This window comes from Coturnix japonica, chromosome 8 (assembly GCF_054131305.1).
Source record: "Coturnix japonica strain WE chromosome 8, WE-NBRP24, whole genome shotgun sequence".
NCBI lineage: Eukaryota > Metazoa > Chordata > Aves > Galliformes > Phasianidae > Coturnix > Coturnix japonica.
The window spans coordinates 15,926,633-15,949,447 of record NC_140670.1 but is presented as its reverse complement, the minus strand read 5'-3'; the positions used below and the strand labels follow the sequence as shown (position 1 = coordinate 15,949,447).

General features: G+C 37.8%; 1 protein-coding gene across 1 annotated transcript in view; it reads left to right on the top strand.

Moving 5' to 3' along the window:
• Window positions 1–22,815, top strand: part of TM9SF3 (transmembrane 9 superfamily member 3) — a 39,017-nt gene that overhangs the window by 3,279 nt on the left and 12,923 nt on the right. The window contains exons 2-9 of the mRNA XM_015866646.3: window positions 4,322–4,517; window positions 9,198–9,320; window positions 10,959–11,119; window positions 11,794–11,871; window positions 13,602–13,733; window positions 14,251–14,417; window positions 17,003–17,097; window positions 18,489–18,619. Coding sequence (XP_015722132.3) covers window positions 4,322–4,517; window positions 9,198–9,320; window positions 10,959–11,119; window positions 11,794–11,871; window positions 13,602–13,733; window positions 14,251–14,417; window positions 17,003–17,097; window positions 18,489–18,619 — 1,083 coding nt within the window. The remainder of the gene's footprint in view (window positions 1–4,321; window positions 4,518–9,197; window positions 9,321–10,958; window positions 11,120–11,793; window positions 11,872–13,601; window positions 13,734–14,250; window positions 14,418–17,002; window positions 17,098–18,488; window positions 18,620–22,815) is intronic.

The following is a 22,815-nucleotide window of genomic DNA, read 5'->3' as shown; positions in this document are numbered from 1 at the left end:
GTGTGTTGGAACATCAGTGTGCTGCCTTGTTGGGGTGTGGGTAGGGTTAAGGTGGTTCCTTCTTACAGTCATCCTTTAGGGCCTTGGGATGGATGTCTCCAGCTCTGATGGGTGTTACGGCTGCTACCCGGTTGTGCTTGAGCTGCTGGTTGTTCCTCCAGCACTGTGCTGTCAGTTATAGGAAAGGTTTCTGAGGATGTACCTCACACGAGTCAAGTCGTGCTGGTGTACGGTAGGTAGGTGGGCAGCTTGTGTTGATGCTGTAACTTGTTTTTTGTCTGTCACTGTGCTCTTACACAGTCAAAACAAATCATTTAGTGCTCCATTTAGTTACTGAATTCATATTAAGCTTAACACAGAAAAGGCTATGCTTACAGAATGAATACTATGTGTTTCATTAGTTATAGGAAACAAAATGTATTGAAAACTCCTGTGTAGTTGTACCAGAGGAGCTTGCCAAGGTATGGCAGAATGGAGGTTGCAGCATCTTATTTGCTGATCTTTTTTGACGTGGTGGCATCTGCTCAATTGCCTTGTCAGTAACTGTGTGCTTAACAGGGCGCTGGCTCTTCCAGTTCATGACGAGCAGCCTTTCTGCTGCTCAGTGCTGTGTGGGCAATTCAGAAAGGAATGAAGGAGTTTTTGAAAGATCTGAAATTCTGAAATGCTTTAGTACATCAAAGTGAGTCTTTTCATATTAGGAACATGTTGTAGTTTGTTTTCGCAAAGGGTAATGTTGCACTGATACATAAATGTAATTGTAGATATTAAATTCAAATCATTCAAATGCAGAGCATTTCCATTCAGATCTCATAAGAAGGCAGAATTTAACTTGTTGGACTCTTGTTGGATATTCTTGTATGTTGCAGTTGGCCTCTTTTGGTTGTTCTGTGCCTCTACTGATAGAGAGCTCTTGGTACCATAAGGGCTGTGCTGAAAATAATGCCTCCCATTTGATTGTGCTGACCCAGAATATCAGAGGTGGATGTTGGGGTGATGACAGTAGAGGCTGGAATTTCCCAGTGTTCTGTTGTTTTGTTGCTGTGTGGCAGATGGCAACAGAGGGGCAGTCTGACACAATGGCATTGGATGTGGAATTGAGTATCAAGCAAAGGTGTGTCATTGAATTCCTCCATGAAGAAAAAATGGCACTCATTGACGTTCATTAGTGCTTGCTGAATGTTTATGGAGACCAAAGAGTGGATGTGAGCACAGTGAGGTGGAAGAAGGAAGAGAAGAAAATGTCACACTTTCTGCTGGTTGCACCAGTTTCATATTGCTAAATGGAAGTTGTTAAAATGAGGTCATCAGCCTGCATCCTGTATATTCCATTATTGGTACTGCTAAATTGCATCTTAAAGTTAACAAACAGCTGTAGGATTTTGTTTTGCCCTGTTGCATTCAAAACTCAAAAGATATAGTTGAACAGGTCAATCAGACAGTGTCAGAATAGAAGAAATAGAAGTTCAAGGTTCCGTTTGGTTATTTTGTTTGGTGGTATCTGTGGCTGATAGCTGATAGAAGAATAGTTTTTTCAGTGTGTTGTTTCTGCCAAGAATGAAAGGTGGAGCTGGAATTTTCTCCCTATTTCCTATGGCCTCCAGTTCCCCACAGACTGCAAGAGGCTTCAAATACTCTGATTGAATTTATAAAGGAGCTTGCAGTAGTTGAAACCTCTGCAAGACTTGGTGAATGGGCTGACCAAAACCTAATCTGTACTGATGGAGCAAACTTGAGTGCTTTTGTTCCAGTTAAGCCAGGTCTCTCTCTTTCTCTCTCTCTTTCTCTCTCTCTCTTTCTCTCTCTCTCTCTCTCTCTTTTCTTTTAAGCAACTTGTTTTAAATGATCTCTTTCCTGGTATGACATGTTTGCTGGAAGTCATCATACAGAGATGACAGAACAGTCTGAGCAGAGTCTCAGTTTCTTCATGTTGTCCAAATAGGACTTATTTTCTGGTAGTGCTTTTGGTAAGTGCTTCGCCACTGTTACTTGTAGGCACTTAAAATCATGGAATCACACAATAGTCGGGTTGGAAAAGACCTTAAAGATTATCGAGTCCAACCACAGCCTAACCATAGTACCCTAACTAACAGCCCTCTGCTAAATCATGTCCCTGAGCACCACATCCAAACGGTCTTTAAACACATCCAGGGATGGTGACTCAGTCACGTCTGTGGGGAGCCTATTCCAGTGCTTATTGTGGGTGATCCAGTATAGCTCCAAACATGCAGGATTCCCAACTCAGTATGAAGCAAGGCAGAAAAAAATAGCTAAGTATGACAGTGATCAATGCCTTCTTTTTTATCCAGGCACCATAAAAATGAATTTACAGACCTGAGAATGTTGTCTTACTCTATTAATGAAGGCTGTAGAGAGACTTAACTTGGTTTACATGTAAGCAGTTACATTACAAGGCCTAAATTGATGTCTCGACAAGTTATGACTTTTCTGAGAAAAGGCTGTAAATGTGTCCTACAGCTGTTAGAGAAGAAACAGAAGTGCTCAAGGCATAACAACTGAAAGAGGTACTGACCAACTGGTCCCTGGCTATATTGGCAAGAGCTGAAGGCAGTGTGCTTGTGTGCATTCCGCTTACTGCTGCTGAGGGGACTGGAATGAATTTTTCTTTCTTCCTTCTCTCCCAACATCTATTGGAAATTGGGCAACTTTACTGCACTAGTATAACCTTCCTGGTTGCTGGCGGAGAGGTGGAATGTCTACTTTCTCTTGCTGTGCTGTTTACTTTTTCTTTTCTCTGTTGCTGATGTTCTTTATCCTTCAGAGCCGTTCCACTGTGTGTGAGCCTTCTGTGGCCAGTTATTTGGCCTCTGTTGCTGTTCAGAATGAAATGAGTGAGATACTTAGCATTGCATGTGGGTGCTCACACATAAGAGAGTGTATTTTTGGAAACAAAAAGATAAGGCGTGTGATTGAGGTGATGTGTCTGCATAAAGGAATACATTTCCCCAAATAATGCTTGTTTAAATTGTTGACTCTTAAGCATCGTATGTGTAGAATTTGTTGCATTCCAAGAATGGCTAATTATGCCTGAGTTAACATGTTGTTATGACAGTGGTTATTCAAAGTAAGTGCAGTTGAAGAACACTTCTTCATTTGTTAAAAAGGGAGATGAAGAGCCATATTAAAATCTCAACTCTACTCTGTGAAATAGGCTAATTAACAGTTGACTTTTGTTTCCTCTTCAGCGTGTTTGGTATTTGCAAATTGGCCTTTAAATAGCACTTTATTCTTGTGTGCTGTACAAAGCCAGGATCTGTAAGATGAGCATGTTTGCAGGTGTGTGCGACTGCAGGCGGTTTCTTTCTGCCTGAGAAGTTCAATCCCTGCCTCCTAATCTATTGGGTTTACAGTAGAGAAATAATTGTTTTGGAGGTGAGAAGCTTTGCAGTTATCTGCAGACCTAGTGTGTAATCCAGGTACATTTGGATGCAGTGCAAGTAATGATTTCAAATCACTTAATTCTCCTGAATTTAGGTGATGTTGCAATACTGATAGGTGAATGGCAATAAGAACTTTCTTAAACAACGACCAAAAAAGCCTAGTGGCTGATAGCCAAGGAATGAGTTTTGCTGGCTGACAGTAGCTGTGGAAAGTTGAAGGCAGTTATTCCCACAAAGAATTTCATGACAGCCACCAGACTCATCACCAGTCTGGCTTTTCAGGGAGACTGTTGGAAATGTATCAAAGTAACAGTCCTTCTGTCTGACAGCTCTGTCTTTGGGCTCCTGTAGGTTTGCCTCAGTTGAGTTGTAGTGCTTCCTGGAAGGCATTGCGTGCTCCTGGCTATTCTGTATGTCATTTATACCATCACAAAAAAGAAGAGGAGTTGTATTTTAGGGAAGTGCGATGTGTCTGTCACCATGGGTTGGTTGTCTAATTTGCTTGCTAAGGTTTTGTTTAACAAATTTTGATTCTTTCTCTCGGTGGAGGTGCATGGAGTTTTGCTTTCAACTGATGCATATTTCCCCAAAGCTTGTAAAAAGTTAGTTTGCAATTTCTGCTTTTCTTTGGTTCTTCTCTTTACATCTTCTGTTTCTCTTTGAAATTTGTGTGATTCACCCCCTTCTTCTGGTATTTGGTGTTAGGCACTTGGCTAAATCCTTTGGTTCATAGGAAAGCACTCTGAAAAATCCTGTTCTATATCTACTGACACCCAAAAGATAACACCAGGCTGTCTTTGAAAGTAACTCTTTATTGTGATTGAGCTGCACTGCCAAGCTGGGTGTATGAATGGGAAGGATTCTAGAATGTTTTTAATCTTCAGGGGTTCTCATCTAACTCAATAAACTTTATCTTTCAGTACCAAGATAAAGAGGAAGTTGTTTTATGGATGAATACAGTAGGACCCTATCACAATCGCCAAGAAACATACAAATACTTCTCTCTTCCTTTCTGCGTGGGATCAAAAAAAAGCATCAGCCATTACCACGAAACCCTGGGAGAAGCACTTCAAGGAGTTGAATTGGAATTTAGTGGTCTTGACATCAAATTCAAGGGTAAGCACATGAAAGCACACAGTCACTTAAAATCAAGTGAACAAAAACACACAAACCAGTAGAATTAGATTTTGAACTTAAAAGAAGTGAAAGTTAGCTGCTGCTGGCGGCTGGGTATCTTTCACGTTGTTTCAGAAGCCCTGCAAGGTTGCCTTCCCCTGCTGGCTGTTCGATTTACAAAGTTTCCATCTGTATGACCCTTAAAGAAGGCGCTCTCAGCAGATAAATGCTTCTGAAAGAAATGATTTTGTTTTATTGAATAAAAATAAGGTTTCTGCATATGATTAAAATATGATTAAAAATATACTTACTGGGATTATTCTGTAATTATCAATTCTGATTTTTTTTTTTTTCCTGTGGTGTTGAATACTTGCATGTCCTTTGTGTTTGGAAAGGAGAAGAGGGTGCTCAGCATCTCCCAAGCTCTACCCTAACACTAAGTTACTGTGTCTGTCTGTTTGCTGTCTACTTAAAATATCTTTGATGAATACTTCTATTATAACACTGGTTCTAACTTGTTTTTGCAGATACTTTTATTGGTGTTAGGGACTGAGTCCACTGAATTGCTTTGAACTGTGTACTAGAGTCTTTGCATGTGCTGCAACTAGTAGTTGCAGAGCTTCAGATATAAGATTCATTTTGTTTATATTGAATTTAACATTTGTGTTTAATCCAATTTGGAAATCAATGTTTGTATTGTTATATATATATATATTGCTATTATTGCATCATTGATTCTTAACTGGGTAGAGAACGTTGTTTCTGTAGTCTACAAAATTTTATCCAAAACTGAACTTCGTGTGATTATGCTTCTCTTATAAATTGAGGAAACTGAATAAATAACTATGATTTGGTTAAAACCATACAATTCTTCAGAAAGTTTCATACCACATAAGTGGTTGCATTTCAGCATTAAAGCAGTTTGGAGTTGAGTCTTTCACTGAAGAAGTGAGCTGTGCCTGTATAAACACCAGAAAACAGTCGTGTTGTTTCTATGCAGGACTTACAGCCTGCTGAAAATTTTAATCAATGTGAGGGAAATAGCTTTCCTGCCAAACAGTGTAGAAAAGGTTCTGAAACAAACTGGTTAAAACAGAGAGGGCAGCTGGCAGCAATTCAACATGAGTGTGAAGATTTAAGCCAAGCTTCTGTTGTCTGAATACACTAAGTATTTATTTTTACAGCCTGTTATGTTTAATTTTTACTCCCTTTGTCACATCTCTGCAAAGAGACTGTGTTATTCCGGAGACAAGCATACGCTCTAGATGATGCACCAGATTGAAAAGGTGTAAATACTGTTACGAATGGGACTCTTTCTCCATCCTGTTTGTAAAACAAAATAAGGTTTATTTCATTATTTTATTGCTGCCCCCCCCCCCCCCCCCAGCTTGTTTTGTGAAAATCAGCCATGATTAATTTTTTCCACTGTCATTATCAACTTTTGGCTAGTGCCATTTAAGAATAGCACTGCAGACTGTGCTGGTCCTCACTGCTCAGCACTTCTTGGACCTGTCTTCTGTGTGGATCTGGAGGTAGCAATTTACCTGTCTAGTTTTATGGTAGAAGTGCTGATGTGATGTCAAGAAAAGGAGATGAACTGGCTTAACTACAGCAGCTGGTCGAAATGCTTGGGAAAGTTTCTTCTGCAGATGTGGAAAAAGCCTCGAGCCTCTGCTATCCCAGAAGTACCTGCCCTAGTCAGACTTAGGTTTGTGAAGCTTGTTCTACTTGGCAGAACAGATGAAGTAGAGTGAAGTTTTGATTTATCTTTCACCTCCTCTTTGTAGCCAGTAATTTTACCTTCATCCTTCCAGAATGTTTTCCTTGCCTTTTAGTAAACGCTGTCTCAAATGCTTCTATAAAATGCTTTGATAATGGAGAAGTTAATGTGTTTGTTTCACTGATACTCATTCAGCACTTAGAAAAAAAGATACGTAATGCCTGTTTTCTTACACAAGGGTAAGTAGAATTTCAGTGACTGAACCTCCACCTCCTCAGTGCAGAAGCTGGTCCCATTCCTATTTGCCTAGGAGAGGTCTTTTGCAGTGAAGACGGGTTTATTCCAGACTAACAAGAATTCAGAAGAGAGAAAGTGCATTGGTTTTTGTACCTTGTGATTGGTTTGATTTTGATGATGTCCCTATCAGTTTAGTATGTCTGTAGCCTTCTGTGGTTCTTAACAACAGGTAAACCCATTTTCCTTAGCTTTTATTTTCCTTTGAGGTTAGTAATTCCAAGTTCTGATTCACAACTCCTTGACCTGATGTTTTCACACAGAAAGCTCTAGATATTTTTCAGATACTCTTTAAGGTGTAAATTTGAGGCCTGTGCACTTCTGGTATTTTTCCCTTACATTTTGTGTCCTCAGCATCCAGCTGCTCCTGTATTAGGAGGTGGTGTAATAATGAAAGGAAACCTGAATGGGAGTCAATGCTGTTTTACTCTCTGTAATTTCTTTTTATTCAGCTTTAGGAATAACAAGCATAAATTCACTGTAGTTATTAGTACTAAAGCAGTTGAACTGTCATCCTTTATACATTACATCAGAGACATAGTGAATTTAACATACTGATCATTGCCATCATAGCAACTTCAATTAGACAATTGATTTTTGGTGTTGTCATTAACGCAGTAACAATTAGCAAAGATAGGTGTGAAGAATAAAGGATTTTGTTCAAACATATTTAAATTTTGTTCTTATTTAGAAGTGATGCTGAATCAGTAAGTGGACTTCTGAATGGGAAGTCCTTGCCCAAGTCTTCTTTTCTGTATCATCTCTATGGTGGCTGTTCAGGATGATGCTCAGTGTTGGTCAGATACAAGATTTTGTGTGATTTACATGTCATAATGAAACTTAATTGACCAGACGTTATAGAAAATTTGAGATCTAACGTAAGGACGGACACCTCCTGGATCTTCCTTTGAAACTTTGTTATTCTGTTACTGGTATTAGTGAAGCTGTATTGTATAGGGAGCGTATTTTAGCAACTATTACTATACAGATGATGCCTATGACTACATAGTAGCAGTCTCTAAGCTTACATTCCTCTTGTAACCATGACTTGGATAAAAAGTATCTCAGAAAGGCAAAGCTTTAGGTCTGCTGAGGCTGATACAGTCTTCAGCTGCCCAAGCAGCTGAATGCTGATCTAAGCTACTTTCATTTAATCATTTCTCACAGCAGACTTAAGCTTAGCAATCTAATCCTGTTCTATAACTAAGTTATATCTTCGGTATTCTAAATGGCTTTGAGCACTTATATCTGCTCCCCTTGCCTTTTCTTCCTGGAGGAATTGTTTTGGCAGGGGGCAGGAGGAACTGTACAGCATAGTATGGCTGAAAGTGAAATGTATGTTATTATAATCACACATCTATATGTTGTAAGAATTAACTAAGGCTCTTTCTAATAATTATATTGGCTTCTGTGTAAGTGCACTGGATTAATTTGTGACATGGCTGATCCATAGCTGATGTTATATCACTGTGAGGTTTTCTTGGTATTCTGCATACTGGGAGGACAAGCTCTAAAAATGGAGGACAGCTTTTTGGTGTCATGCTGCTGTCAGCATCAGTGCAGTTTCTCCCATTCACATGATACTTCAAAGTCTTTTTTACAGTAGCAGAAGATGGTATGCACCTCCCAGAGGATTAAATGCGGAATGACACACTTCAGTTAGCACAAAAAGCCAATTCCTGGGGTCTCAAAGTGCATGGAGGAACTTGACTTTAGATTATAGTCCAATATTAGATTTATTTTAATTAATAGCTGCAAACTAAGGCTCAGTCTCAACCAGGCGGAATTTCAATACAAAATAGAGCTTTACTTTGAATATCTACTAGAAATGGGTTGCTGTTCTCAGTGGTAACAGAAGGGGAAGCAGGAATTTGTTTACATCTGGTTTGTTTTGTACTTCTGGAGAGTGAAAACATTCTCACAGAAGCAGCTGTCTTTTTTTTTTGTCTCTAAATCCATTGCTGTGCAAGTTCTTCTACATGTGAGCCCTTTTACTGCCTTTCACTTGAAAGGAAAATGGAGACATGAACACATGGTTGTTAACTGCATTACTTATGAATTGTAGATGCTGAATAAAAAATTTCTGGCTTCAAAGAATGTATTTATTTTATTTCCAAATGCAGCTTCTTTTGCATTCTTTGCGTTGTTCCTACTTCTGTTTCCTGCCTTTTTTTCTTTGCTTCTGTTTCTTCTTGGAAATTGCTCAGAACTTTAAAATACTTTAGTTTTTAATGACAAGTTTTCCTAGTGCTGACAGGGACAGTCAATGAGCCTGAAGATACTAAAGAGAAGAGTTAAGGTTTTATATGGTTTTGTGCATTTCTTAATAATTTCACATCTCTTGTTAAAGTGAAAGCATTCTCAGTATCTGTCCAAGTAATGCTACTGCCAACAAAAGGATTTTGATCTTGTGCGAATAAAATAGCATAAAGATACCTTGAAACCATTCCTTGTTCAGTCAGTGGGAAGCTTCTTTATTTGGAAGGGTAGGATTATGTGAACAATTGTGTAATTGCTTTAACAGTTCTGTTTTAAATGTCCTTCTCTGTTACGTACTTAACTGCAGCCAAAGATTCCAGCAGTGCCTGTCCCTCAGTCTGCTTAGCTCTGTTCCTTTTGAGCCAGCTCTTAGTAGTGCTTTAATTTTTGTTTTTATTTTTTTGCAGACGATGTAATGCAGACTACCTATTGTGAAATTGACTTGGACAAAGGAAGAAGAGAAGCCTTTGTGTATGCTATCAAAAATCACTATTGGTACCAGATGTATATTGATGACTTGCCAATATGGGGTGAGTAATGCGTTGCATTAACAAATAGGTTACAGCTACAGGATTGCAGCCCACAGTGTTAGTGGGTTTCCTGGAGTCATCAATAGCTAAGCTTCCTTAGAAGAATTTCACAAGCTTGTAGAATTTATGTAACCAAGTAGTACAAGTAAGTAGAAGGACCATTGCTTCGAAAGAAGAGTTGGGGGACCAATACAATTACACAAACAATAGAAACCAGCTTTGTTTCTGAAGTATCTCTTTGATATTACTGAGTTGCTACGGTGGAAGTCATCTTTTAAATATTAAAGTAAATGGTATTTGGGTTGGAGGTGATGTTCATATCTTTTTAACTCTTCAGTTTTGTCCCTCCCTTGTATCTCAGTCACATTTCTAGTAAAGAAGTACTTTTCATGTTTGTCCTTGAATTTTACAGTGATGGCAGTAAACCAAAATGAAAGTAGTGTTTCAGATTCTTCACAGTTTTCCGCCCTGGTAGGGCTTACTAATGTTAGTCAGTGTGACGTATGCACCATCATTTAAATATGAAATGATCCCTAGGAAATCCTCTGAGTATCCATATTCTACTTCACTGAAGTCCAGGTATAAAAATACCCTTCATTAACTGTTAAATAAATGTAGTGACTTCAGATGGCTGTTTGAAGGCTTCGGAAGACTTGCACTTTATTTTCTGGCCTGAGAAGAGCAACCAGCTTTTCCTAAGCACATTCAGATACAGTGATTAAGTTTTCTATTTTCGCCTGTGTTGCTATCTTTCAGTGGTGAGACTAGAAATAACTGTTTTCTGCCATCTCCCAAAGTATATGGGGCTCTGTATGAGCTGACTCCTTCAAGTATTGATGGATCAGAATGTCGTTTACATGGCACGGAGGTTGGCATTCTCATTATTTTGCTAATACCACGGGAACAGGTGGTACTCCAGGTGTTAGGCTGCATGGCATAGGCAGGAACTGGGGCTTGTTTTGCATGTGTGGCATATGCAAGGCAATGCTGACAGATGAGCCTGAGTAAAATTACAGCAGGAAAAATACCTCCTTAAAAGTTAAAAAGCACGTTAGTGCCGTTCCTTCACACACCTGCTTCTTTGTGAGAACGTTTTTCATGTCCTTCACCTGTTTGCTCTCTCACCCTCCTCACCTTTGTATATCCTTGAGAGAGAGAGATCCTTGAGAGCAAGAAGTGTGCTGAGGGGTCAACTAACGAGAGCACAATGAAAGCAGGGTTTTGTAAGGGAAGATAATTGAGTGGAGGGGAAGACCAAACAAGGTGATGGGAAGATACGGAGGTCAAAGGCAAAGTTGTGTTCATACATTTAAAAAAATCTGTATTCGGGTAGTTCTTTATCTGGCAAGAAGTACACGTAGAATGAGAGGAACTGCTACTTCATGTTTCTCATGCGGCATTTGTAGCTGACTGCTGTGGTGTTATGAAACCGTTGCAAAACACTTCTTGTAGATAACTGTGATTGAAGGTATAGTCCAGGTATTGCATTTGAGAAGCAAAACATAGGGTCTGCTGTGTTCTCTTTGCTAAAGCAATATTGCTTTTTACCTGCCAAAACTTTAAAAATCTGTATTTTTGAATGTAATTGTATAATATTTGAAAAGCAAACTGAGATGCTTACACTTGTTTCCTGTGCAGGCATTGTCGGAGAAGCAGATGAAAATGGGGAAGATTATTACCTTTGGACTTATAAAAAACTTGAAATAGGTTACAATGCAAACAGAATTGTGGATGTCAATCTGACCAGTGAAGGAAAGGTGAAACTGGTACCAAATACAAAAATCCAGATGTCGTATTCCGTAAGTGCTCCAGTGATGCATGTTTAAGAAGAAAACTTCACATGGTATAAGAGCTCAAAGATAGTTACTTGTATATTTCTGTATCAGTGTAAAATTATATTGGGGAAGATATCAAATTCCATTAATTTTTTCATTCCTGAAAAACCTTGATAGGTTTAATGGCAGTAAATGGAAAATGAAGGTTTATGAAATACTTAAAACATACCAGAGCTTGTGTAATCTGCCAAAAAGTGTTTTGTTAGGAAAGGAAGGTGTTGTCCCCAAAGACATGGAGACTAGATCTTCTGAGGACCCCCAAGCAGCTGTATATTCCCTTGATGCTTGGGGCAGTGACTCGCATGTCACAGATTAGAGCTGGATTGTGAACTCAGAGCAAAACCCTCTTTGTAGGCAGTTACTATTAATGCTTTTTTATTTTTCCAGTTACAGTAGAATTGTCTTATTTATATTGTCTCTCAAGGTTTCCTCTGAAGCTTTCTGCTTTTCCCTTGAATTGCTATGATAAAAGGTAATGAATAAAGAATAAAAGACTCTGGTCTTGCTTTTGCTGAAAGCTGTATTCATATTGAAGAAAATCTCTGAAGTCGATAATTTAAAACATGTGGTTTGGTTTCTTTGTGGTTATAGCTGAATGCATTATAATAAGATTCTCAGTTGTAAACTTTTCTCTTTAGGTGAAGTGGAAGAAGTCGGATGTGAAATTTGAAGACCGATTTGACAAGTACCTTGACCCATCTTTCTTTCAGCACAGAGTATGTACTGTACTAAGACAACCTTCTGAAATACTCCTCTGAAATGTGTCTGATAGTTCAGAAGATGTAATGGAAATTTTTACAGCTGCCTCCATTCCTGTTCTTAAGAGAAAATATAATGGGGCTGTTTTGAAGCAATCAGTATTAAACTTACCTCTGCTTGCATTTGTTCCCTCAGCATCTTATCTGTGTTATGTTTTAAAAACTGGATTCTAATTTTAGGTTCATAAGTTGTCCTTCCCTTTGAAGCAGAGGTACCATCACACGTTGTGTTGTTCAGCTTCCTGAAATGGTCCATCTCTGTTCTGTTCTGAATGTCAGGCCAAAAGGCAGCATGCAGTTGTTAGAAACTGTACTTGTTTTTGTTGGTTTTTAGACACAAATGTGAGCTCCAACAGTCACATCCAGTCATAAAGTGAATGTTGGGACTGTCTCTAAATATAATTTTCTAGAAGTACTTTGAATTCAAACTCTTTGAAACACTGGCCATCTGATAGCCAACAAAAAGCTTAATTATGTTGGATATCCTTAATTCAATAGTTTTGTGTGGTAAACTTTTTGCAAATCAGAAAATTAACTCAAATGAAATAACTTTCTGGCATTTAAGTTGCAATATAGGAAGCAGTTTAGAAGCTTTCTGCATAGAAGCCAGTTGATCTGGCATAAAGCTACTGGCCAGTGGAAGGTCATTTAAAAAAATAAACTGAAAAATCATCAAGTTATTTCCACTGTTTGTTGTTCCTTGTGTCTTTGATGTGGCCTGTGGATCTGGGTCTGTGAGGTTTTCTTCTTGTTCAGCGACACTTCAAGAAACATTTCTCTCTATTGGGTCTTACGAAATTTAATTCTTGTTAGGCTGCTGTAACAATGCAGGCTGAAGCCTACTGGTACTGCAGTATTAATTGTGAGGTGCTGGGGGCAACCAGGCAGCTCTAGGTCTGCAGGTTTTAAGTGACAGTTCTGTCACTTAAATAGGATGGCTCCAGTCTTCTTAAGTGCTTCAGTAAATGTCCGTGTGACAGTTTGAAGTGAGCAGCAAATACCAGGGCAGTTCAGGTGAATACATTCGCATGCTGAGAAGCAGTCTTGGTCTAGAGACAAAACTGCAACTCCACTGCTTGCCAGTCAAGTAACTGCACTTGCTCATGTGTACGCTTCTTGACGGAAGTAAATGCAAAGCAAAAGGATGATACCAATTGTGATGGTTTAAGCCTGTCATTGCAGTTTCCTTTAGGGTAGCATACTGAGCAGTGCTTCTTTCTGAAACTAGAAGATTCGCATTCTGTTTGAGCTTAGTAAGAAAACAATAAGTGTGCTTGTTAGAGGCAGAATAATTCTGCTGCATGTTTGTTCCATTGATTTTTTTTTTTTTTTTGTGACCTGTGAACATATACTTTGCCAGTGTAAACCTCCTTAGTAAGGCAGCAGTACATTGTGCCTTTACTTTCCCCAGGGGAGCATGCATGGAGTTGTTCAGACTTTGCTGTTGCTTGAGTAATTTGTGATAACTTGGTCACAAGGAAGTTCAGCTGTTGAAAAGCTTTGTGTAGTGCTTCAGAAGCCAGTTTTCGTGAGACTTTCCACAAATGTAGAATTGTACACAGTGTGGGCTTATTGTTGCTTAGCTAACACTGACAGGTTGTCTCGCCAAGCAGTAATTTATCTGTATAGAAACAGATTTCAAACACATTTACGATTCTACATCTTCAGGGTGTGTTTTCTTTTCGTAGATTCACTGGTTTTCAATTTTCAATTCTTTCATGATGGTGATCTTTCTGGTTGGCCTCGTGTCTATGATATTAATGAGAACTTTGCGAAAAGATTATGCAAGATACAGCAAGGAGGAAGAAATGGACGATATGGTAAGAGCTGCATTAGCAATTTTATTTAAGGCTTAACAGTTTCCCTTCATGCTTTTACTGAGTTAGCTGCAATTGGACAGCTTTCTTCAGTTGTCAGAAAACTCCCTGTGGGTGTTTTGAAAGTGTTACTGGTTTTGTTTACAACATGCTTCTAGGTTGCAACCCAGAATGTGTTGTTGTTGTGATAGCATTTGTATCCCCTTCTAGATTAAATGAGATTTACTCTGAGTACATAACAGAAGCCTGCATGTGCTTCACTTCAGAGGGTTTTAGAGGCAGGAAGGAAATCTAACATCTTGATTGCAGGATGCAGTAGTATTTTTTGTCATCTTAATAAACATCTGAAAGGTAAATTTCTCTCTTGAATGCATCAGATCTAGGGGAAAAGTAATACGCTCACAGTTAATTTACCAAATTCAGTCTTTAATTTGTGCCTAGCTTGTGTGTTTGTCTAATTATGGTAATGTTTAATAATGATGAATGGATTTAATTTTTTTTTTTTTGTTATCATTCTTAGGACAGAGATCTAGGTGATGAGTATGGATGGAAGCAGGTCCATGGAGATGTTTTTAGACCATCCAGTCATCCTCTCATATTCTCATCGCTTATTGGCTCTGGGTGTCAGATTTTTGCTGTGTCTCTTATAGTCATTGTTGTTGCAATGATAGAAGATCTATACACAGAGTAAGTATAATTGTGCAGTGCCTTTCACATATAAAGCTTAAATGAACAAAATAGTTAAAGAAGTGATTCTTCTGACTGGCTTGGGAGGAAAAATAAAGTGTTCCAGAGTCTATAAGAAATAATCAGCAGTAGTGTTTTGGAGGAATCTTGGATTTTAGTGAAAGTTTTCATGCAATCTGTTTGTGTGACTTGTTTGTCTTTAACTTCATGAATTCTTGCTTTTTTACATGGTACATTGTGGAACTATGTTCTCTTGTGGTATTGCTGATAGATTGCTTGGGAAATAAGTGCTTGAAGGTGCATGTCTCACTCCTGCTTTTATCTGGAGTGACAAAATATTACTGTATTATACCTCTTATTTCTCTCTGTCCTGTAAAGATTAAATTATGAGTTTACTGTGTTGTGAATAATCCTATTTTCTGCTGGCAGTGCATTAAGTCAATCTAATCACAAGTCTCAGGTTAGGGAATTGAATCTCTTCCAGTTTTTCAGATGACTGATGCCACTCAGCAGGTGTTGCATGCAGAACCTACAGTAGTAGGTGGTCTCTGGTCCTGCCTGACTGGGGAGAACTGTTTAAGTTCTCCAGTTCCAATTTAAGCTACCAGTTTTGGTTCACCTAGTTCTTTTCCTTGTTTTTCAGTCTGCTTGAGTTCTATCGCTGTTCTGGATTGTATTCCTCAGTTTCTGTAGTGATTGTGTTTTGAATAATGAAGAAAACTGTATCTCTTTGTGTTCTATTTGCCCTTATCTATCACCTGTCCCCATCGGTTTTAAAAAGTTGTAGTACTCCTGATGCACCACTAGAGAGAACTCTTGTTACTGAAGTTCACTGCTTTTTAATAGCATGTTTGAAAACCTACACTGTGGTCAGTATCTTGGCGTATTTTAGTTTTTCGTATGATGCCATTCCCCTTTGTGCCTCCTTGTCTGTATTTCTTTGTACACTTTTCCATGTTGGTAATTACACAACGTGTTCACACTTTAAGAGAGATAATGAAGTAGTTTCAGAATGTTTGTGCACTGTAGTGAATCTATAAGTTGGTAATAGCAACTTTAAAACGCAACAGAACAGTAATTAAAAAATATGTATGTATGTGCACTTAGCCTTTTATTGCAGCAGGTCTTTAATTACTTCAAGTGAATTGTGGGTGTGTAACTGACAGCTTGACCAAACCTTGGCCAGAACATTCATATGTTGAAGGAAATAGCAGTGCAATTTCAAAAATGCCATAAGCCAGCAATACGGGAATGATTGCCTGTCAGTGTTCTTCAGATCTGTTAAAACTCTTAAAGCCACACACCTGATGCCATCTAAAAGCCTCTTGGTGAAACCAGATCATGCCAGCTATTCATTTAATAATAGTGATGTGTGTTTTGGGTGACTTTGCTGTTAGAGTATTTGAAACACATTCAAAGAATAAGAAATGTAGAGATTTTACTTTCAGATGAGCATCTGCTGATCACTTTACAGCTAACTTAGATTTACGTGCATCACATCAAACTTCATGGTCTCGTGGGGTTTTGCACAGTTTTTTAAGCGGGCTTATTTTAGAACAACTGTTAAAACTGGTTTCTGTCCAGCTTTCTAAATAGAAAATATAAATATTAGCTTTCTAAAATAGAAATCTTAATTATTAACAAGCAAATGTTAGTGTACTTCTCTTTTAATGTGTGTGTGACTGGCAGCTACATTTGCTTTCTTCAGTTGTTCCAGTGATGGAAGCTGGTTGTATTAAAGATGACTTCTTTGATGAAGGCGGGCATCCAGCAATTGTTCAACAGAAGGCACATTACCAATAGTATAGAGTCTCTCAGAGCAACTAACTGGTAGCTAATAAAGCAAACTGGCTGAACTCTCTGCTGCTTCTTGCAGCCAGAGTGGCAGAGGGACATGGAGAAACATCTTTCTTCATGAATAATTTGCAGCTTGCTATTCTTAAATATCATTTAAAAAATGCGTGCTGGGATGGCTTTTGCATTTTAAAGTTATTAGCTTTGCATGTAAAGTTTCACAAAGTATGCCAAGATGAATCCTTCAACATTTAAAGAGGTGATAATTTAGAAATGAGCAAACTCTTCTGATTTGGCCCTACTCCGTGCTGATTGTGGCTCCACTATAGTTTCTAAATCCAATTTTCTGATTTTCTCTAACATGAACACTTTTGATCTTAAAAGTTATTTCCTGAGGGACTGAAGAAACATTGTTCAGAATCATAATCCATTTTTTTTTTAAATACTGACTTTTATGTTATGCAAAGAGTAACTTTTATCTGTGGTAGTTGAATCTTACATTTAGTGTATGTCAGTTAAATATCACATTCCTTAATAGAAATCCAAATGCCACAGTATTTTGGGCATAGGTGAGATTTTGTACTTGCTTCTACTGAAAATAAGTGCACAGTAGGATAGAGTTTTGTATGCTGGACCCATGTTTCCCAGATTGAGTTATAATTGGCCCGAAACTTCAAATACAGATAGTTCTCATTTGTATGTAGACTTTACTTACATTTGCACATTTTACTATAATCTTTTCTCTAATGCTGTTTGCTTTTCTGTTTCATTTACAAAACCACTTCTTGTAGGAGAGGATCAATGCTTAGTACAGCTATATTTGTTTATGCTGCAACATCCCCAGTGAATGGATATTTTGGAGGAAGCCTTTATGCTAGACAAGGAGGTAAATTGTTTTCTTGTTTCAACATTTTCATTACAGTGTTTTATGGAGTGTTATTTTCAGTGACATAGAAATATCCTCACAGGGTAGCATCATTCAGTTGGAATCCATTAAGACAGTAAAGTTTCATATTATTTCTTTATTCCATATTAGCTCTGTTTTTTGTGTAAAAATAGCAAAACTATGATTAATTTAAAGACAATAAGTATGGTTCTACTGTCTTCATTCCTTACTCTGCACTAAGAAAGTAATCAATATCTGTTATCTTATACAGTGCTTTAGGAAAAATATAGGAAAAATAGTTCTGGGGAGATTGATAGTATTCAGTCTTAACTGCATTGAAATCCGTCATGAGTTTGGAGGTTAAGCATCTCTGTATGTGTGGCCTACATGTCAACCTAGTGATTTCTAGAATAGCAGGTCTAGGTAAATCAGTTACTGATCTAAAATAGTGTTCCAAACTCTGTGGTTCAGCCAGATTTGCATTTTATTTCCAGTTCAAATGCAGTAGACTTTGAAATGCTATCGTATTGGCTCATTGTGAAAATGCAAATGATGGTCTTGAAAAATGCATGTGGTTCTTCTAACTGCTTTACATTTAGTGCACACTATAGAACCATGAATGTTGTATATACTTTAAATATATACATTATCTAAGAGTTTAGGAAGTGAGTATATACAGTGAAAATTATTAACGTGTTGTCTAAGAGGAGGTTTGTTTTGAAGCTCCTATGGGAGCTATAGACAGTAATATCTGCTAGCAAATGATCTTCCCCTTACATGTGGTGTTCAGAAATCCTTTTCCTTCTGACTTTTCTGCTACCCTGGAGAGATCTGGGTTCTATTTTGTTGTATGTTTTGCTTTACACCCAAGTTAGCTAGTTGTTTATTGCATCCTGAATGCATGAATTCAGCTTAGTTGTGTTGAGACAGCCTAGAGCAGGTTCTGAATGAAGGTAGCTGTACTGCTGAGCTGGCCCCAGAGCAGAGTTCTCAAGCAGTGTAGCCATAACCCCAGGATGTGTGCAGGCTTTTCAGCAGAACCTGCTCTAGCATCTCTGTCACTACCCACCTGTAGCCTAGGTATGTGCTCATGTTTCACACCACAGTTTCTTTTGCTATCTTTGTCAATGCATGCTGTTCTTCAGCCAGAATGTGCTCATACCACACCTGTTTTTCTTTTCATGTGGCCTAGTAAATTGATTAGTGTAACTTTGTCATAGAAATTTCCAGAAGCCAAAGAAAGGTGGTAGTCGGCTCTTGTATTGTTTATTGTGACTTATCTCTTCCATCTTTATTGGGGAGAAGAAATCAAACATCTACGTTCTGGAGAGCTTTCTGGTATTTTGTAAGAACTTTCTAAACCAATTCCATTGGAATGTTCCTTCTTACAGGAAGGCGGTGGATAAAACAGATGTTCATTGGAGCTTTCCTTATTCCGGCAATGGTGTGTGGAACTGCCTTCTTCATTAACTTCATTGCCATCTATTACCATGCTTCAAGAGCTATACCATTTGGAACCATGGTGAGTCACTTTAGTGGAGAATTTAAAAAGCACCGTAGATGTGGGAAAACTACCTTTTAATCAAAAAAGGGTTGTGAGTAATGGTTTCAGCCTTTTAATTACAAATTTAATCTGGGAAGGTTTTAATGTGCTTCAAGTATAATTTCCTTTAATCATAACAGGAGTTGATTTACATCAGCAGGCCTCTCTCTGTTTAAAACATCCCTTCTGTTTTGTGCTCGATCTTCATTCTGTGATAATCTTGTACAACGCGGGAAGTCAGCAACTTGAATGTTCAACTGGATGACAAATGCAAACTGTTTATAAACTTATAAAATTATAAACTTATAATCCAAGAGGAATCCAAGTGGAAACCACTTCCAAATTATTGGAGTCAAGCAGGAAAAGAAGTTAAAAAAAAAGTTCTAAGGAGATCTGGGTTTAAGAACTGTTTTTACTTTCTGAATAGGTATTCAGTGTCCAGTTATGGTCTTGTGACTGTGTGGTAACCGTGTCACTTAGAGAACAATGCTTGTTGGATTACTTTAGTATTTAATCAGTGTAACTTTTCTTGTTTCTCATGGATTTTGTGAGGTTTTTTTTTGCGTGCTATTGTTGGCCCTTTCAAGTAACCTGAAATAACCCTGCGAGTACAAAATAGGAAATAATAACTTGGCACTTGAGCAGAATTTCTGTTTGAACTTAGGAGGGGTGTTATTTCAGAGCTGAACTTTTTAAAGTTGTACTACCAAATAGCTTTTTATAATGTTATGCAGCAGCCCTTTCAGAAATACTGAAGGAGGATTTGTTATCTTTGCAGGATATGTAGCAAATGATAATATGTAGCCTTTGTTAGAGCTCCCTTCTTTTTGCATCAGAGTGATTTCAGTAGCTGTGGATTTCTTCTTAGTTTGTCTATCACAAAATACAGCTTAATAACACAATTTTTATCTTATAAATTCTAATAATAGAGATATAATCAAATTCAATATATGACTGAAAATATTTTTGAAGAACACATTGTTAAATAATGAATATGGTAGGAAATCATAAATGGTAATTAAAATGAGACAATTCTCAGTTCCAGGGAAAGGCTTTCAATAACTTTTTCTCAATAGAATAGTAATTACTTTTCATGTTTGTGCTGATTATGGTTCTTTATTAGGAGTATTCGCAATGTCCACCAAATTACCAACTTTATGCATTGATTAGTTGTTATAAAACTAGGTACAAAGTCAAGTTAAACATATTTATAAAATATTCATTTAATTTCTCTGGTTTTCTTCTTGAAGGAAGTAGACTAAAATTTTCTTTGATAATGTTTGTATTAATCAGCCTGAGCCCCAGAAGGATACTGTAATGTTTTTTCTTTCCTAAGCTTGCGGTCATGTACAGTATGGTCAGAAAGGTTTATAACATTGATCTCTGACATGTGCAAAGGGGATGTGTTTTACTGCTGAGCAAGCATTTACGACATCAGAGTTCTCACTTCGTATTCCCATTTGGAACTCAGAAATGCTGAGGAAAGGGAATTCCACCTGCACTGAAGTTTGTTTTGTAAATCTGTTCAGCTGATGTGTATTTTAAGATCATGGAAACGTGGACGTACAAAAGCAAATGGGAATATTAATCTTCAGGGGTGACTTAATCAGGGATGTTAGGGCTCTTTATACATAGTGATTTTAACAGTCTCAAGGTTTTATGAGCGCGTTTGAATCGTTATGACTAGTAATAAAACTTCAGTGGAGTTAGGGGACTTTTAGTAGGAGCAGGATATGAATTGGAAACTTCATCAGAATCATCAACGCTCTAATGAATTCAAATTAACTAATAGAGCTGGTTGTGAAAGGCCATGAAAACTGTTCGAAATTACTGTGTTATGCCGTGGTCTGAGGTCCCTGGGAAGCTCTCTTAGGTATATGGATAAGATACCTTTGCATCTTGTCACCTTTGTTTTTAATGTAGAGGATCTTCCATAATTCTCTAATGTAAATTTGCTGCTGGTTCTGTTTTGTGGAATTAAAATAAATCAGCTGTATACACTAGAACTCAGAAATGATTTATCTGCCCTGGGATATCTTGAAGCTACCCTTCTTGATTTAAAAATTCTGGCAAAAATTAACCACTTTTTCTTCAGCACTGTTGAAGTCGAAAAATCTGAAGCTGAATTGCTGAAAAGAATCTCTGGGCTAAAAGGTTGCTAAGAGACTGTGCTTTAATATGACATCCTGTGATTTGCCCTGTTTCACATTGCTACTTGCAAGTGAACCACAAGGGTCACTTCTCTGCATCTTAATTCCTTCATCCGGGAAGATTTTTTTCTGTTAATTCTAGGCAAGGGCAGCTGATGCTGTCAAAACCAAGAGAAGTAAGTTGATGCACGGTTTCTGCATCTTTGATCTACCTCCTATCTGCTTCTCTGCATTTTGTGTTTAAGTACTCAGAATAATCAATCCCTCCAGGACCATCGTACACCTTGTTGTCGTTTTAGTAGGTTCTGAACTTCAAAGCTTTGTCCACCTTGAATATCTTTTCCCTGATGTCTGAGATTGAAGATGGACAGCTATTTTCTGCAATGTTTCTTCAGTGTGTTGGGACTCCGCCTTTAGCCCTTTTGGATGTTCATGCCAGCTGTACTAAGGCAAACTTTGTGCAGTACTTGAGCCTGAGCAAAGGCTTAACTTCTTCTCTGGGACATCCTTCAGTTGCCCTTCCCTTCAAAATACAATTAAAAATGTGGCAGATTTTACTCAAATATGAGAGCTTTTTAAAACCTGGTGGTTTAAAGCTTTCAGCACCATTAACATTTCAAGTAGATGTTAAAGTCTGTTTTTTCTTTTATCTCTTCACCTTTATATGAGTTCCTTGGGTGACGTTCTATTCTTTGTTCTTTTGGAGCCCAAAATAGTATTCAGTTTGTGTTTGTTTGTAGAATCTCATTACTCTTGAATGTGGAATTCTTCTGAAGCTGTTGTAAACCTTAGCTGAGCTCCCATTGAGTTTTGGGTCTTTCCAGTGTATTAATCATTCTATTTTGTTGTGTTTGAAATATAAATAGAAAATAGAGCATAGAGCAACTAAAAATAATTTTAAGTAATAGCAAGTGAAGTGAACTCTCTTTATTTTTTGAAGGAGTATGATGGTAGTTCTATGCAAAAATTACTAATTAATGCTGAATTTCTACAGAGTATACCATTGTAGAACATCCTTAATTCTGACATTTCACAAGCTGTGACTGCTTACCTTGTTCTGCATGTAATACATAATTTAAAGGTTCCTGTTAAGACTGGTGTGACTAATGTAATATTCTGACTGCAGAATCCAAGCAGCTTGAACTATTTAGGTTGTACCTTATTTTGTTTTGTTTGGACAGTAGATTCCTGTATGGCTAACATTTCTAGTGTGCATTTTTAATGATTTAATTATATTAGGTTATTTACAAAGCACTTGTCTTGGGATCAAGAAACTGCTGTTTGCATCCTTTATTCTTGAAACTGGAAAGAAGTGTTTTCTTTGACAGATAGCTTAATCCAGGCTACAGCCATCCCTGACTATAAGGTGAAATATGTGTTGGTTGCCACCGAAAGAGGCGATTTTCATTCACTGAGCCAGATCAGGAAATGAACCGGCTGAAACAGACCTGCCTAAAAAAAAGGAAAAAAATCTAGTTATATGTGTTCAGCAGATTGCTCCCTTACATTGCTTGAAAGAGATTGTGGAGTCTGTGGTCAAAAACAGCATTTATGTTGAAATGGACACAGCTTAATGCTTCTGGCTTAATTTTTTAACAGTTCTATTTATTACTCAAAGTAACATCCTAGATTAGCAATTCAGTTGTTATAAAATTAAAAACAATTAATTTTGAAGCCTTCTTTTCTTGCTGCTTGTGATGTTTTGGCCAGTTCCGTGTAGAAGACTTTCACTGTACAGATTCATTACCTCTTACGCAGGGGGAGGGTTTCATGCTGTCTAAGGGTGCAGTTTTGGTAGGTGACAGGAAAGATCAAGCTGCTGCCTTGACAGTTAATTTTTATTGCTTTTCTCCCTCGTGCATTAAGCAGTCAAGGCACCACAGCTTGCCAGTTGCTGTTAAATATTAGATATGCCCATAAAAATTTTAATTATCACCTTCGAATGAAGTTTAATCTACAGTTGTCAGAAAATATGAAACACATGGCACTCAAACGTAAATTATTTCCCTCTCAACAATGTTTCCT